This window comes from Glycine soja, chromosome 15, assembly GCF_004193775.1.
Source record: "Glycine soja cultivar W05 chromosome 15, ASM419377v2, whole genome shotgun sequence".
Classification (NCBI taxonomy): domain Eukaryota; kingdom Viridiplantae; phylum Streptophyta; class Magnoliopsida; order Fabales; family Fabaceae; genus Glycine; species Glycine soja.
The window spans coordinates 1,236,918-1,255,238 of record NC_041016.1 but is presented as its reverse complement, the minus strand read 5'-3'; the positions used below and the strand labels follow the sequence as shown (position 1 = coordinate 1,255,238).

At 29.4% G+C, this 18,321-nt stretch overlaps 2 protein-coding genes across 2 annotated transcripts; one reads left to right on the top strand and one right to left on the bottom strand.

Moving 5' to 3' along the window:
- The first annotated feature begins 264 nt into the window (after positions 1-264).
- On the top strand, positions 265-5,306 carry LOC114388500 (protein disulfide isomerase-like 1-6). Its single transcript, XM_028349012.1, has 12 exons — positions 265-949; positions 1,425-1,554; positions 1,778-1,943; positions 2,344-2,462; positions 3,021-3,101; positions 3,198-3,287; positions 3,387-3,458; positions 3,548-3,616; positions 3,929-4,009; positions 4,473-4,607; positions 4,747-4,800; positions 4,894-5,306. Exons 1-12 carry the CDS (start codon positions 471-473, stop codon positions 4,987-4,989), a joined length of 1,572 nt encoding a protein of 523 aa, XP_028204813.1. The 5' UTR covers positions 265-470; the 3' UTR covers positions 4,990-5,306.
- A 5,283-nt stretch (positions 5,307-10,589) lies between these two features.
- Positions 10,590-16,643, bottom strand: LOC114388413 (sulfite exporter TauE/SafE family protein 3-like). The gene is made up of 12 exons (XM_028348896.1): positions 16,211-16,643; positions 15,860-16,019; positions 13,280-13,480; positions 13,139-13,203; positions 13,019-13,046; positions 12,838-12,929; positions 12,656-12,742; positions 12,506-12,556; positions 12,185-12,406; positions 11,252-11,345; positions 11,014-11,154; positions 10,590-10,901 (listed from the first exon to the last, which is right to left on the bottom strand). The coding sequence occupies exons 1-12, from the start codon at positions 16,412-16,414 to the stop codon at positions 10,816-10,818; spliced, it is 1,431 nt and encodes a 476-aa protein (XP_028204697.1). The 5' UTR covers positions 16,415-16,643; the 3' UTR covers positions 10,590-10,815.
- Between the last annotated feature and the right edge of the window lie 1,678 nt (positions 16,644-18,321).

The following is an 18,321-nucleotide window of genomic DNA, read 5'->3' as shown; positions in this document are numbered from 1 at the left end:
AATAAATCATTCCGATAAATTTGAATTTGATTTTTCACATAAATAATTTTTTATTAAAATTTATTTACTTCTTAATCATCCAACTTCAGATTAATCAAATTTCTTTATTTTTACTCTTATGAAAATTGGAGGATTAAGAAAAAAATATATCACATGAACTTCTTCTCCTAATAAAAATCTGAAATTTTTATCCTCATTTTTTTCTCGCATTAAAAAAACATTTTCTTTTCTTAATGGTCAAGGATAGTGGCAGGCTTTCACTCTACTGAAATCTTGTTAACATGGTGGCCCCTGAAATTAAGGCGCGTTCATAGTTTGTCATTACTCACTGTTATTACAGCGTTTTATTTCACACTTCACATACATCTTCACTGATGTGCATTGTGTGACACTTTTCCCAAATTCATAAACTTTTCAACACCCCGCATCAGATCTTGATCCCAAACCAATTCAAGTAGGCAACAAGCAACATGTGTACGATGAAACCCACTTTAAGATTCATCTTGGTCCTTCTCACCCTTCTCTTGGTGCTGAGGTTTAACGTTGCCTCAGAGGTTGAGGATGAGTTGGAGGAATTGTTAGCAGTGGATGAGGAAGTAGAGCAAGAAGCGGAAAAGGGTGGCGAGAAGTTATCCGAAGCAGAGGTTTTGAGCAAAGCCCAAAGGATCGTAATTGAGCTCAACAACGACAACACAGAGAGGGTTGTTAATGGGAACGAGTTCGTTCTTGTTCTGGGGTATGCACCTTGGTGTCCAAGGAGTGCTGAGCTCATGCCCCATTTTGCAGAGGCTGCAACTTCTCTCAAGGAATTGGGAAGCCCTCTTGTTTTGGCCAAACTTGATGCTGACAGGTATTCCAAGCCAGCTTCTTTCCTTGGAGTCAAAGGCTTCCCCACTCTGCTTCTCTTTGTCAACGGCACCTCTCAGCCCTACTCAGGTGGTTTCGCAGCGTAAGATGCTCTAACTCCTTTCACTTGTAATTGGCTTATCGGATACGAATCTGATACTGATACTCTTGGATAAAGTTATGAAAATCCAATAGGGATATAGAAAGCATGTATAGTATGGATACATAGAGGCATTTTCCCTTGATGAACCAAATGAAACTTGTTCTCTTTATGGATGGTTTTAAGAAAGGAATGATATTGATTTGTAGACAATAGGAACTAGGAAGTGATTTGTGATAACAACGATTTATAACTTTTTGTTTTTGTTTTTAATAATGTCCAAGAAGTATGTTCATAATTTGAATTTGCAGAATTGCAATTATATATTTTATGAATTTTTATACATATCTAGATATGTATCTTGCACTCTTACACCAATTGTATCTTATATATTTTTGGGATTGTTGTATCACCATATCGGATACATATTGTATTTGTGCATCATTTATCTGCTTATTTGTTTTCGTGGTGCTTTCAGAGATGATATAGTGATATGGGCACAAAAAAAGACTAGTACTCCTGTTATTCGGATAGGTTCAGTGACAGAAGCAGAAAAGTTTCTGAGAAAGTATCAAACATTCCTTATTGGTCGGTTTGATAAATTTGAGGTAAGTTAATTTATGAGTTAAGGTATGCTAGGGTGATCAGACTAGAGGTTCCAAATTGACAGGAGGTGCAGATGAGTGGGAGTTGTGGAGTTGATCAATTAACGTAGTATGTGGTGCTGTAGATGACTTTTTGTTGATGAATTCACATGTTGATAAAAAAAAATTACATTAACTCTGAATTTTGTAGGGTGGTTTTATAGCATTTTTTGTTAAAATATCGCAGGGACCTGATTATGAAGAATTTGTGAGTGCTGCACAGTCTGATAATGAAATCCAGTTTGTTGAAACAAATCAGGTAGAGCTTGCTCAAGTTCTTTATCCAGATATCAAGCCTACTGATCAATTTCTTGGAATTGTCAAGAGCGAACCCGAAAGATACACTGCATATGGTGAGTCTGTAGTTGGTTTCTATCCATATGTTGAATTCATTCTAGTGTTGCTACATTAAATTATGCAAGTAAAACAGATATTGATATACCGGTATCACTTAAACTGGCAAAATCTTAATAAGTGAATTCTATGTTTGTTGCCAATTAAACCATGCAAGGAGAACAAACTTGAACCTCCCGTCCTTTCTATTAACTTTGGGCGGGTAATGTATTTACATTGATCACCTTTATGTTATTTAAGCAGTTAAAATTTGGTAGACCGCATTATAGGTTTGTTATGCATAACATGATTTTTTTCCTCTTAGCTTTATGTCTGTCCCCCCTCCCCAAATCAATCACACCAAATGGTGAGTAGTTAAGACTGACTAAGGCAACATGCTAAACTTTCCTGATTGTGCAGATGGAGCTTTCACAATGAATAAAATACTGGAATTTGTAGACTACAACAAGTTTCCATTAGTTACAAAGCTGACTGAAATGAATTCTATCAGAGTCTACTCCAGCCCCATCAAGCTTCAGGTCACTTTTATTTCCAAGTTTAATCTACATTAGATATTCTTGACTTGAAGTTCTGTTCCTATTCTGCCTTTAACTGGGATACTAAGTGTAATATTTGAGTAATTTGCAATATAGTCAGTGCAATGACCTGATCAATTTAATACACTGAGATGCTGCAAATATTAAGTGTAATATTTGAGTATTTTGTAAAGGGAATGAATGTCTTTTTCAGAACTTATTGAGCAGTACTTCTTACATACAAAAATATTCTGGAGAATCTGAACTACCAAAATTGGTTCAGAACTTGGCCATGCTTCTTCTCATCCAATTTGATCATTTTCAATAACTGTAATTTGGTTAAAAGACCAATATTTATAATCTTTAAGCAACTTGCAGAAACTAAGCCACTAAAGGATGTACTAAAATTTACTCCAACTGCATACCGCCAAGTGACTTTTCTTTGTCGTTAATGAATAATACAGGCTGTATGGACTGTTCCTTACTAGTTTTATTCATTATGTTTCTATTCAAGCTTACTAGTTACTTATATCAAGGTTAATTGTCTGCTTTTTTCTCTAGGTTTTAGTCTTTGCAAACATTGATGACTTCAAGAATCTTCTTGAAACTCTTCAAGATGTTGCAAAAACATTCAAGTCAAAGGTGATTGATTAGTTACTTTGGCCTACATTTGGGACTTACAAACCATTTTCCTGCATCTTTTAGAACTTTTGGTCTAATTCTTTTGTTTAAATGCAGATAATGTTTATATATGTGGATATTAATGATGAGAACCTTGCAAAGCCCTTCTTAACATTGTTTGGTCTTGAAGAATCAAAAAATACTGTGGTTAGTTTATGAGTTAATAACAATGATTTGTTCGGATTGTTTTATTAGTTTAGATAATTGTGGCAACTGATGTGATTTACTTCTTGGTGTGCCGAATAGGTCGCCGCATTTGATAATGCAATGAGCTCAAAATATTTGTTGGAGACAAAACCAACACAAAGCAATATTGAAGTATTATCTTCTCTTTTGTTCATATAATTTCTCCTTGCATTGATCACCTACCAAAGGAGACTAATTAATGTTAAAATGACATTCTGCAGGAGTTCTGCAATAACCTTGTGCAAGGGTCTTTGTCACCTTACTTCAAGTCACAGCCAATTCCAGATAATGTGAGTATCATTCAATATTTTCTGCATAATTTCCCTACACCTGCAAGGTGTCTGTCCTACTTTAGTTTTAGACAATTCAACAAATTAGTTGCATTCAGTGTCATAGTGGTCCTTTAATTCTTTCAAATTAAAGTGAATCAATTGAATTTGAACTAGTGGAAAATATTTCAGATTCATTCCTAAAGATATACATAACGTGCTCTATGATTATAATATTAGAATAGAACAATAAAAGATGGAAGTTATTGATTTTAGTCCTGTAACTTAATTCAATGTCTTCTTAATTAATCATCGTGGCATTGGAAATTTCAGACAGAATCAAGTGTCCATGTTATTGTCGGGAAAACATTTGATGATGAAATCTTGAGCAGCGAGAAGGATGTGCTCTTGGAGGTTTGCAAAGTTTTATCCCTTCTAGATTTTATGTCGCATGTTCAAACTTCATTAGTTTGTTTGTGTTAGAAATATTATATAAAATCATTCATGTGTATTTACTTAATTGCTTAAGCTTTTGGGATAATTGGTTCATGTCGTGGTATCAGATTCTCTTAAGAGTCTATGACCAAGTGGTATAAATTTTGATCTCTATCGCCCTCAATCTTTTAGTAAAAAAATGTTTAATTTCAGCTCAAGGTAGGTGGGTTTATGCATTGTCCATGCTACTCTCACATGAGGGGACAAGTTAGAAGTATAATGCCATTCATGTGTGTTCACCTTGTAGCTTAAGCTTTTGGAGTAGTTGGGCAAATTTTGTTGAAAATATTAGTTGGCCAGCTTTGGGATTTTTTTTTATTATTCCAAAAGGTATTGGCTTCTCCTTGGTGGATTTTGCACTCATGAGTCATGACTGAAACAGGTATTTACGCCTTGGTGCATCAACTGTGAGGCCACTAGCAAGCAAGTAGAGAAGTTGGCAAAGCACTACAAAGGATCAAGTAATCTAATATTTGCAAGGATAGATGCTTCAGCAAATGAACATCCAAAACTGCAAGTAAGTGTGATGAAAAGGCTTGTCATCTGTTTTTCATGGGATTTTATCAAGGACAAATGTTTATTCCATATTGATATGACCAATTTAAACAAAGTTTATGTTTACTGAAGATGTGTTTTACCTTTGCTTAATATTTCAGGTGAATGACTACCCCACGCTTCTACTTTACAGAGCAGACGATAAGGCAAATCCGGTAATTACTTCTCAGGACTCTAATTTTGGCGACAGAAATTCGGTTTATGTAATTACCACTCTACTATAACAAAACACTTTTTTTTTTATGCAGATCAAACTTTCCACAAAATCTAGTTTGAAAGAGTTGGCTGCATCCATTAACAAATATGTAAAAGTCAAGAATCAAGTCGTCAAAGATGAGTTATAGAACATATCAAAAAGTTTTGGGAGAAAAACACTTAACCATGAAGAAAGTAAAACATTATGGAAAGAAACAAATATTATGTTGTCTTGCGTAAGCATTTTCTAATTTTTATTAACCTTTCCCCTGCCATTTTATGGTGGTCCAAATATGAGTTAGTCTATTATTATTTGAGTTAGCTTACTGCTAAATTGCGAAAGCTAGTCAAATTATAACATGTAATGAACTACAGAACATACTTGATACACCAAACATTGTACCGATCAACACTTTCCATTTGCATCTCATAGAAACCTGCAAATCACAGGCTTAAAGTTGATGCATTGACACATATCAAACTCAAGCTTTTATAATTCGAAAAAAAAAAAAAAAAGTTGTAGGCAAGCTTATTCAGCTTCGCGAGGGGTGTTGCTAGGTGCTCCGAGCAATGGATGAAGTTCATTTTTTTATAGGTTTTTTTTAAAAATATTTGTGATGAATTAATTTAAAATTAATAATTCAAGCAAAAATTGAACATGTGACTTTCAGGTTATTAATGCAATACTCTAACTTACTAAACTAACAAGCCAATTATATTATAAAATAAATAATGTTATTATACATAGCACTAAAGTTTTTAATGTATATTTAATGCGTATGTAAATTTAAATAATAAATTTTATGACAATTAATTTTGATATAAATCATACGAATAATTTAATCCATATATTCTTTTTACAAATAAAAGATATTTACTATTACAAAATTTTGATATAAAACATATGAATGAAGTTCATCCGTATTGATTTTTTGATTTTTTTTAATTCCTTAAAATTTTATTTTATTTTTAATTATTAATATATTAAATTACTCATTTGTGCGTTAAACTTTTTTTATTATTACAAAATTTAATATATATTAAAATTTTTAATAATAAATATTTTGTATTTATAGAAAATATATGAATTAAATAATTAATATAATTTATATTAAAATTAATTGTCACAAATTTACATGTATATTAAATATATATTAAAAAATTTAGTGTTATATATAATAAAATTATTTATTTTATAATATAATTCACTTATTAATTTAGTTAATTAGAATATTATACTAATAACCTTACAGTTACGGGTTTAATTCTTATTCATAACCAACATTTACTTTTACGGATGAACTCCGAATGACTCTTAGGATGGCTTGTGTCCGTGAATACGGACGAGCAATTTGCGGGTTTTTTTTTATCAAAATGGGTGATTTTGAGGAAATAATTACGGATATGGGTGATTCAACATAATATTTACCTGTCATTTTTTTTTTCTATTGCACAAAGAGGTGCCAATGAACAATTTATCATTCAAAAGGTAGTCACGTGGCCAGTCTGCATTTGCCTCTTGTTGGGCCAATCAGGGGGACGTTTGACGGGACAATACGAGGCGTTTTGCAAGGTAAGTTCTTTTTATTTTTTCTGTTTTTTTATTATAAAGTTGTTGTCTGTGTCATTTGGTATTTTTTGTTGTTGATACTGTATTAGGAAAGTATGGTAGAAAAATATTTATTTATTTTAATTTATTAGGCCACTCGTCTTTATTTTTTATATTGTTATTGTGTTTTATTTTCAAATTTTATTTGGTAGCTCATTTTTTTATGTTTTATATTTTTTATATATTTTATTGTGAAAATATAGTAGTAAAATATATATTTTTTTATGTTATTTCTGAAATATTTTTAACTTATTATGTCATTTTTTTTCAACCGTTTTATTAATTTTTTTAGTTGAACTGTAAGTTGTAGAAATAAAAAAAAATTGTATATGAGCTAGGAAATTTTTTTACCTTTACTGTTTTTTTATATTGTTATTGTGTTTTATTTGTGAATTTTATTTGTTAAATTTGATTAAAATGCAGTATATACTAATTTAGTTGATTTAATATTTTTGTTTATTTATATTTTGGTAGCTCTTTTTTTTATCTTTTCAGTTTTATTTGTTGATATTTCATTAGGAAAATGTTTGTTTATTTGTTTATTTTTTAAAAAATATTTTAGGAAATTTGTTGTTTTTTATATTTTAATAATATTTTAAATTTTTTGTATGATTTAGAAAGATGTAGGGATCTTATTTTTATATTCTTCAAAGTTGTTTTTTTAAAGAAAATGTATTAGAAAATAATATAGTTGATATTATATTTGTGAATTTTTTTTTTATGTTTTTTAGCCCTTTTTTAGTTGTCTAGTATGTTGTAGAAATTAAAAAATTATAATACGATATGGGGAATTATTATTTTTAATTTTGTCTACCATTATAGTTTATATTCAGAATTTGTTTGTGTTTAAATACTTTAATCTTTTATTAATTTTTTTAGTTGTTAAGTGAGTTTTAGAAATAAAAAAAATTGTATGAGGTAGGAAGTTTGTTCTTATTTTTACTGTTTATTTTTTTATAATGTTATTGTGTTTTATTTGTAAATTTTATTTGTTAAATTTGATTAAAATGCAACATATACTTTAGTTGATTTTATATTTGACTTTATTTATATTTTTGGTAGTCTCTTTATTTTTTTTTATCATTTTTATTTGTTGACATTTTATTAGGAAAATGTAGTAGCAAAATATTTGTTTTTATTTATTGGTTAATTTATTACGATTTTTTTGTTTTTTAAGTTATAATAATTTTTAAATTTTTTTATGCATTAGAAAGATGTAGGGAACTTTGTTTTATATTCTTCAGTAAGTTGTTATTTTTTTAAGAAAATCTATTGGAAAATAATATAGGATTTGATATATTGGGAATTATGGCTGAAGTTCCAATAGTTCATCCAGATCCACCCACGAGACGATTTTTGTTATTATGGCTTGAAACTCCAATAGATGCATGTGTGAGAGGCTGTATGGAGTGAGAAAGAAAATCGTGTCTTGCGATCTAGGTGAGCCCATCGTGAAGGCCAACAGCTTGAACAACTGAGTGTAGATCCTTTCAAGCTTACAAATATTACTGCACCCATAGCTGGATAAGGTATACAAAATCAACACCATCATTCAAGCATATTTTGCAAACTAAAAATCCCTTTGTTTGGTTCTCAAGAAATCATACCTAAAAGGACTGCTCCTATCATTATTTCATATAAGTCTAAATTACGTCTTAAGGGTCATACAAGGTCTACATGCATTAGGAATAAAATGGATTGGTCTCAATCTCAACAGGCATACACTAGTAACCAATGCGGGCACAAAAGCACGATGGGCAATTGTCCACAAAATTGACATCAGTACCATGAATGAAAAACAAAATCATTTCATCCAAATTGTCTTTGTAATTATTATAATGCATTTCAATTTCACTCATTTTTTTGCTATTTAATAGAAAAAACTCTCAATAAATTGAAACACAAACCTGATAAAACCAATAACCCTAAATTCTAATCAATATTTCCAAACCCTAAAGTTCAACAATTTATAAAAATAATAACAACATTCAAAATTAACTAAAGTCACTTAAATTAAAATTAACATTATTAAAACCTAAAATCACTTAAATCATTTAACTATTAAAATTACTTAAATTAATTTAATTAAAGTCACAAATTATTTAATTATTTAATTTATTTAAATTAAATTATTTAATTACAATTATAATTACTAAATATAAAATGAAGGATAAAACTTTTAAAGTGACACCTCCTATGTAACAATTGTCATAATGACATTACTTGTTTTAACAAGTCACCTAAAGGGATAAGATGAAATAAGATAGTGTCACCATTACAATACAAAAGACAAGCTGGTGACATGAAATATGGTGGTATTACAAATTACCACCGCTAAGTAGTAACATGGAAGAGAATGACATCACCTATTAAATAAGAAATGATAAATTGATGACATCATTTTGACAGACAACGGTCAAATTTGATGTGACAAAAATACTCATGATAGATAAATATTTTATTGAATTACCCATACCATTAATTACCTCTCCAAAATCACCCGTTTTAGTAAAAAAAATCCAGCGACTTGCACTAATTCATGATATGCATGTGCAAGTTTGTATATTGGTTTCCCCGTTTCGTACTTTTAATAATTTGTACTAGTTTGTCGGTGAAATGAAAGTAGCCAACTGCTAGCATGTTAATAATTGTACGTTCAAGAGTGTTTTAGCTCGTGGATATGCTAAATTCAGTTACTCCACGTATCATTTTCCACCAAACATTTTGCTTCTGAAACCATGACGAGCATCATACAAGTCCAGATTAATTCGAACCTAAAAGCCTTATTTTCACAGTTGTTTCATTTATTTCCTGAAAATTGTGTTTGGAACAACTTGATAATCGTTTAAAGCGTCTCGTGTTTGACGATGACAATGCAATTAATGCAAAATGCTGGCAAGGAGTGGCAATAATAAATGGTGGTGAGTTGGATTTGGAAAATTACAATTATTTCAATTATTATAAATGCTGGCAAGTAGTAAATGTTTTTTTGTGTTATTATAATTGTTGTGTAAGAAAAAAAAATTAAAATAATTATCAATTTTATTTTTTAATGTAATATTAATGATGAATAATAAATTTTATAAATAAATTAATGATAATATAAGATTAATTTTATAAAATTATTATTCTATTTATTTATTTAATATTTTTTCTTGGTACATATAAAATAATATAGGACGATAACGGACAGAAAAAGAAAGTACAACTTGAAAAACTAAAGGCTCACTCCCTGTTTCCTTAATTAAACATTTAAAAAAATGGAGGTGTACTTTTATAATTACTCTTGCAACTAACTAAAAAAATTTAACTGTCAATTATTTCCAATTAATATTATTTTATATTTATGTATAAATTAATCTTGTTAACTACCTTTATCACTTTAATTTATCCTCTATATTTTTTATCTTTAAATTGATTCTTAATATTTTATTAAAAAATTATCAATCATTAAAATAATTTTATATCATAATTTAAATTGTTCATATAAATTCAAAATATAATTTACATACTTAAAAATATATATTGATTATGAATTTTAATTGTAATATAATTTATGTATTTTAAAAAGATTTAGAATCTCTACTAATTTTATTAAACTTTTTTTTAAGGAGGTGGGGTCTAAAATGTATTTAAAACTATTTTTCATATAGAACCTTTTTAAATAAATAATAAGATTGCATGTTAATTATTTAGTACAACTCTTATATACTTGTCATATATACACATCTTTTAACTACATAGTTTTTTTTTTTTTTACACATCTTATATCTTTTAATTGCATAGTTTAAATAATAATAAATAGTAACAAATAATATATCATATAATAGTAATACTTATCATTAGTTAATTTTAATCAATAATAAAATAAATTTTTAAAAAGGGGTATGATTTTTTTGAGACATTAGATAATGTGGATTTGGAATCTCATACAACTGCCCTATTAGCCTTGTAGTTGCCAGAGAGGGTTGGGTAAAGCTGAACACCGATAACTGATAGCATGCATACACGAAAGAAACAATTTTACTGATCTGATGCGTTTATAAGGCAAACCTCTGATGTGCCAGAGATGGTTAATTGAAGAGGCTTCAGGGTACTTGTAAGAACTACAATTTATTTAAATTGTGTCTGGACTCTGGAGGAAGCTAAGAGAGATATCGTTGATTATATATTTAAGAAACTCTGTCCAAGATACAGCCATGTTTGACAAATAAAAAATAAAAAATTAAGCGCTGAATTATTTTTCATCGCTTAAAATTCTTGACATAACACTACTAAAAATTCTGACTAGATAAAAAACAATTCGAATTGAAAAATGTCAATTATATAGTCCTTGAAATTGAATTTGTAATCCGAATTCTAATATCTAGGCTGAGTAGGTACAAAGGTTTTCAAACCCCATGTACTCTTTATTTGCAATTCTTTGGATCATGTTTGATATGCCCACACCACCTGCAATGAAAACCGAAAAAAAATGAGGCAATCTTAATCAAGCATTACAAAAATATAAGCCTTTAGGCATAAACAAATTAGTCCTCCTCAATTAAACCCTAATGACACTTGCCTAGTGATATTGCACTGACAAAAATGGTGCTGGAGAGGATAAAAATGATCAGCGATGCTCTCCCTAGTATGGCAACCAGCTTTCTCACTAAAACTTGCCCAACAAAGGCCGCAAAAGTGGATACAGCCACGAAGTAAAGAGCTTCAAGGAAATCACAAAGTGAATATTTGAAGTTATTTAAAGACATAAGAATATAAGATTATTTTTGTTAGTTCTGTTCCCATTCATCCATACTTACTATAAGGAATAGGAAACCGTTTTAGAAGGTAATATTCCACCACTGACATAGATGCTGAAAATGTCATGGCAAAAGTAGCTGTAGCACTTGACACCTACATAGAAAGGAAAATTCCCAGTCACAAATTCAGTTCAAGGGACCGACACAACAAACTCAGTCAAATTGTCCACAAGCACAAAATCTACCGTAGAAGGATGAAAGTGTTGGGACTTGGGAGGATAATTTAAATTTTAAATTCAAATTTTTAAGATAAAATTCAAAGATATTATCAACTCTGTAAAATGTTGTTTGGATCTAACGATATTATCTTTATTTAAAGTGTAAATATTATTTTTGGTTCTAAAAAGAGAAAATTTCAAATTTAGTATTTAAATATGAAAAAAGTATGACAGTTTTATCATTAAATTTGTGAAGTTGTAATGTTCAAAGACCAATTTAATAATAAATTATATTTTTAAAGAATCAATTTGATATTAATTAATTATAAAGTTTGGAGATTAATTTATTATTAAGTTATCTACCGATTAACCACTCGCACTTTTTACATATTTAAAAACAAAATTTTTATTTTTATTTTTTCAAGATTGAATTTGTCACAACTTCCTACTTTTAGAACTAAAATAAATATTTATCTTTATTTTAAAGATTGCGTCGTCTCTTAATATTACAATGCAATACGTATAAAAACATGTTCTTGAAATAAGAATTATCCAACCACAAGAGACGGTTACAGTCCTAAGCAAGAGGGTGATGACGTAGAGGGAAAATTTTGTAATTTTATTGGAAAGAATATTCATTACGATGGATTTTTGGACAAGGCAAGAAGAACCATGTTAATTATAAACTTGTCTCTTTTTGGTATTTTTATTACGTGTGTTGTGTATGTTTTGATGCATGAAGGGGTTTGTAATTATTTCCTAGAGAGAAAGTTACCTGAGGAGGGATTCCTAGCTCGAGGAAAAGAGGTCCCAAAATAAAACCTCCACCAAGACCAAGCAAGCCACCAACTATACCAGCGCATATGCCACAGGAACAATACATAATTAGCTGGTGCGCTCTCCATTGAGTTCGTTGATCTCCTTTGGATGCTATCACTCTCTTCCCTGTGTACAGAAGCACAGCTTGATATGAAGTCGCTCCTAATGCCACAGGGACCTGCAAACAAACCACAAAATACATGATCAGGATCCTGGTTCATTCATTGCAAGTTGGAACATGCACGTTATGTGATTTCGAGGAAGCGAATTCATGCACCTGTAATAGATTAAGTACCCAATATTCCACTGAACAAGTTGTTGTGTGACTCTGTTTGAAAACAAAGGCATAATTATATCACTACTCCACGTAGGAAGAAAAACAAAATGGAAATTCCGGATTGGAATTGCTGATTTCATATCTACCAACTTTTGCAATCTCGGAGGCAAGTATAAGGACCCAGACAGTGAAAAGAACTCCAAGTGCTTTCCAACGAACATTCTCAAGAATTGATCCCTGCATGGCAGTGGCATTTGTCATTCCCACAAAGAAAACAATTGTCATTGATTTGTGAAAGTAGAAGCTGCTACTTTGTGATGTCTCAGTCTCACCGTTTCCTTGGATTTTTTAGGCTCTTTATGATTGCTTGTGTTTGGCCCTCCCGGTAGAGGCTCATATGCGACCTCCGCGGTCCTTTCAGTGCCTAATTAATTACAGTGTCATGTGGAAAATAACATGATAGTTTTAGAAACCACAAAAAAAGAAAAATAGAATTTTTACTGACCCACTTACCATTAAATTGTGATTGTCTAGCAGTTTCCTGGAATTATAACAGGAGATGCATTAAAAGGAAGTAACAAAAAGCTAATTTATTGGTAACTCCAAATAAAAGATTTCTGAATATGTAAGCACCTTCTTGATAATGGTTTCTTTTTTCCATGTCTCAACTCCTTTTAAGAATGCCTTGGTTGCAATTCCTGTTTTACATATACACCCAGTCAAAGGATTGGTAGGGAAGAAAAGAAAAGATTCAGTTGTTAATAATTTTCTTGCCTACGAAAATTATTAGTAACAAGACTGTGATCATCCAATCAGCAAAAATCACATTGAAGGCAACTCCAATGCTGATTCCAAGCACCAGCACTGGTTGGAAAAGAAGTGCCAAGTCGTAGTCGATCACTGGCATGTCAAGCGTAGGATGTTTTTGCCTCAAATTGTAGAAAACTGTCGCTGCTGCTCCACCCGTAATCATACCTTTTTATCAAAATCAAGAGCACTCAGAATTCACAAAATTTTCTAACCAATTAATAACCTAAACAAAAGCTACCTTAATACTTTAATAGGTACTGAGCACCGAAAATTTATTGATTTTCACCAGACCAATAGCACTTTGGTGACAAAAAGATTCTACTATTTTAGGCTGTACTGATATTCAGCGAAAAAATATAAACTAATTTTCATCACATAGTACACTCCATAGTTGAGTGCTCGACTCAGCACAGGATATGGTATATGTACTGTAACTCTCTTTTTCAATGACCACAAACAAATTTGATACTTTTGGTGAAAATATTTCCATTTTAGCATTTGACACCACTACTATTTAACAAAATGTATTATATTTATGTAACTACCTTTATATATATATATATATATATTAAAAAAATGATGACTATTTTATAAATAATAATATAATAATAAAAAAATTAGAGTATACATCTTGGAGAAGGAGGTTCTTATTTTTCCCACTTTTTCAATTAGTTTACTATCTATATTATCCTTTTTCTTCTTATATAAGTGCGACTTTTACTCACAAAGAATTACAAAGTTTTCTCTCACTTTCCTTATCTCCACATAATTTTTTTTTATTTTAATTTAATTTTAAATTATAAAAACTATACCAAAAATTATTAATACAAAATTTTAAATTTATCGTTATATAGTATTATCTTGTCATTTGTTTGTTTATTTAAAAACTATAAAATTAATTAAAAATATTTTTTAAACATTATAAAATTTTAAATCCTTTCTTATCTAATACTATTTAATTTTATATTTTATATTAAATTATAATAATAAAATAATTAATAAATTTAAAAATCTCTCTATCCGTTAAATACTTTTATTTAAATTCGAAAATAGTTCATATTTTATGTTTACATTATTAGAAAGCCTTGGACAACTGCTCTCCCAGTCCCCCAATGCTTAATGTAGAATTGTTGATGGGTCCCTACCACCATCAGCATGTAATAAAGGAATTCAATTTCGGAAAGTGACCAGAGGCACGGAACCAGTCATATGGTAGCTATGATGAATGAGGGTTGAGTAAATGGACAACGAGAGATGAATGATGATAAAAGCCACAACAAAGAGGAGAATAAAAAATAAAAATAAAAAACACAACTCTTCAACCTCGTGGTCAGTTTATAATATTTAAAAGAAATGGTGAACCTATGAGCGGTGATTATCTAATGGTTATTAAAAATAGAAGCAGAAAAATAATAGATGCAATAAAAAGATAGTAAATAAAATCAAAAGTTATGTTTTCCTTCTCTAAGATACTCAGAGCATAAAGTTTCTTCAGTTTTCAAGAGATAATCAGAGCATAACAAAAGCATCGTGTAGGTCTAAGTTTTTGGCACACGTGATCAAAAGAGAAATTAAAGATTTTTCGTTTTTAAGTCTAGATCTGGCCTACCTTCTCAGGATTCATGAAGCTAATCACAGTATATTATGCCTCACTCGAATCTTTATCCTATAATATTCTCTCAACGATGCTTTCTTACATTAGAATTACCGACATCATATTATATATTTAATCGGTTCAAATAGTCGAAAAGCATAAGTACACCGGATAAAGTTCTCTTTTTAAATTTTTAATGGAATCATATTTTGAAAAGACAGTGCATAAACTAACCGGGCATTTGGTTTGGCAGTAGAAGTTTTTTTTGTTTTTTTTTTACGGAAATCATGAATTTTAAAAATTATTTTTTAAAAAAAATAAATAAAATTTATTTGATTTATCATTAAAATATTAAGATAAATTTTTTAATAATAAAAGAATTACATAGTATTTTTAACATATTAAATAATTTAATATAGAACAAAATGATATTTTTATTGCAATAACAAAAAAATTGTTATAGAAAGTAAGATTTTTACCTCTCCATAAAAATATTTCATGGAAAATGAATTAAAAAATATTTTTTTAAATATCTTTCTCATGAATTTTATTCTTTTTAAAATTAATATTAAATATGAGAAACTAAATTTTCAACCTATAATTTTCAAAAACGCTCCCTAGAAGTATTGATATTAAACCAAAAAGTCATATGTATTATAATTTTAAATTATTTTACAATATAAAATATTTTACACTAATTAACAAGACATAAAAATTAAATTTACAATAATTTAATCATAAAAGGTTATATGATTCAGAAATTAGTCACACATAAAATTTATTGTAACTTATGTGATGATTGAAATCAATTTTTTTTATGAACTTAGTGTGTTGCCAAGTTACACACGTTGAGTCTTTTTTTTATAAAAAAAAACGAGTTTATAAACAAAATGTTGAATAAATGATTTGTCAGCTGAAATAATTCACACACAGAGATCAGTAATGCTTACACTTGGAGATTGCAGTAGCTGATTTTGCATCAAATCCAATAATAAGGGAGAGCATAGTGACAAAGATGCCACCCCCACCAACACCACCCACAGTTCCGAATGCAGATCCTACGAATCCAATTATCGTACCCGTTATTATTCTCCACCCAAATTCTATTTCCTGCAAATTAATTAAATCACACACAGCTAGTTAATGTTCACCCCAATTCAGATTTAATTAGTCCATTTTCAATAATTTCATTGTTCAATGAAATTAACTAAATAAAGAGAAATAGGGTCAGAGAGGGAGAGAGAAAAGAGTTTTGAGGAAAATCATAATAATAATAATAATAGATGAGTGAGGACACTAACTGGCCAAGTATGTTCGTATCCAGACCCAGATGAGCTCCACAAAAAGTTCATGACTTTGCCAAGAAAACTAGTTTCAGCGGTGGTGGGATCAATCTTTTTGTGGTTTACATGTTCAAGAGCAGAAACAGAGGCTGAGATTAAAAGTAGAGAAAATGTCAAAACTAATCTCACGTCCCACCGTCGAGGTGATCCATTCATAGCCATCGTTGTATGCTTTTTCTTTTTCTTTTTCTTTTTCCCCAATCTTGTAAGAACTATAAACTTGAATAAACCCAAACCTTAGTTAGTATGATAGTTGCAGGGATTACACATGCGCATATGTTGGGTAGGTTAAAGAATTGACAAAAACCTAAAAGAAAGAGACCCTCAGCTACGACTCTGAGAAGTAATAATTGTGTATACTTGCCTTTCTCCCTATTCTATAAATGCCACTGCCTTTTCAGTCTCTTTTTATGTCAGTCACATCTGATCTCACTACTTGTTCACTACCGGCCATCCCAGTTCTTCCTTACAAAACACAATTAAACATTTTTAATTAAATCATTAGTTTTCTTACCCTATAAAATAATTTACATTATCATTCGATTAAAATATGATTTTTAATGTAATTATAATAAAAATTAATAGTTTTATTATATATAATAAATTATTGTTAAATGATAGTATGAAAATATTTATATCGTCGGTCTATTATATATTAAATCCTTTGGATTTATATATATATCTTTCAAATTAAACAGGTAAAATAAAACAAAAGGAATAAATGCGACATTACTAAAGGCATATTTCTTATACACATGTTAATTGGGAAAACAAAGTTCAAGTTATGCATGCTATGTCCTAAATACACATGTTAATTGAAAACCACATGGTAGCATGATGCTCAACGAAATTACCAAAACTTTTTCAATGACAACAATATGAGTTCAGATGGTGTGTTCAAACGTTCTGAACTTTATTTGAAAGTTAATGCATGTCCTGAATCTTACAGCATTGCCATTAGAGAGACATTTTGATATTTTTTAAAATTATTAAATTAATTAACTAATTTTATTTTTTACGTCAAAATGTTTTTTTCCTAGGCATGTTGATTATTTATATTCAATCTAATTATTTTCAAATCTATCTCTTGATCACCGTAAAATAACACAAAATATATATTTTATAGAGTGGTTTAAAGGATCTCTGCATTTCCTATACTCCTAAAGAACATCAATATCATTCTTAATTTTTTTAAATTTGAAAATTTTAAATTAGTTATGTATATCTTTCTATAACCTTAAATATTTATTGCTATATTGGTAAAATTATATATTAATTGTTCTTTTATAATTTAAATAATTTGTTATTGTAATACTGAAATTTAGTTTAACTACCACCATGAAAAATTGAATAAAAAATCGTTGATCCGATGCGGTTCAAATTTCCTAACTGCATGTTTGGATGCTCCTTTACATGAGTATATGTGCTTCAAAATTGAAGCAGGCATTCCTAACTTCTGCTTTTTCTCATGTTGACTGAATTTATGTACCAAAAAATGTTGACGTTAATTTAAGGCTAAAACACACACATTACCGATTCAACAGTAATAAATGGGTTCGTAGATATACGTCTAAGAAAAAAAAAATGTCTGACGCACTAGTACTGTAGGAAAATAATTAATGTGCATATATATTTACAACTACTACTCTCTCTCACTCTGTTTCTTTTTTTCACAAATACAATTACTACTCTTAGTTTGTTTATTTGAGTTAAAATTAAAAGGATAACATGTTTTTCTTAAGAAGATAATAACATATTAGTACAATCCACATGAAAAAAGAAAAAGAAAAACATGTTAGTACGGCCTGCGTGTAAAAAGCCAGAAAGCTACATTTTAAGTTGATTTTTTATTTTTTATTTTTTGGGGAAAGGGAATATGTTGATTGTATATCTTATTTTGAGAGTAAATTAAACAGGTAGAAGAAAGATTAAAAAAAAAGAGGTGTAATAAGTAAGATTAATATTGTGTATTTTTATTAAAAAAATTATGAATCTTCCTATTATTTATAAACGTATTAAATAAAAATAATATTGATTGTGTTAAAGAGATATTGAAAGAGAATTTCAAA

Coding starts and splice junctions, on each gene's coding strand:
- LOC114388500 (XM_028349012.1), top strand. CDS start 471: ATGTGTACGATGAAACCCACTTTAAGATTCATCTTGGTCCTTCTCACC. Junction 2,463..3,020: donor CCAGCCCCATCAAGCTTCAG/GTCACTTTTATT, acceptor TTTTTTCTCTAG/GTTTTAGTCTTTGCAAACAT. Junction 3,102..3,197: donor CAAAAACATTCAAGTCAAAG/GTGATTGATTAG, acceptor GTTTAAATGCAG/ATAATGTTTATATATGTGGA.
- LOC114388413 (XM_028348896.1), bottom strand. CDS start 16,414: ATGGCTATGAATGGATCACCTCGACGGTGGGACGTGAGATTAGTTTTG. Junction 13,204..13,279: donor GTTACTAATAATTTTCGTAG/GCAAGAAAATTA, acceptor TATGTAAAACAG/GAATTGCAACCAAGGCATTC. Junction 13,047..13,138: donor AAGAAACCATTATCAAGAAG/GTGCTTACATAT, acceptor TTATAATTCCAG/GAAACTGCTAGACAATCACA.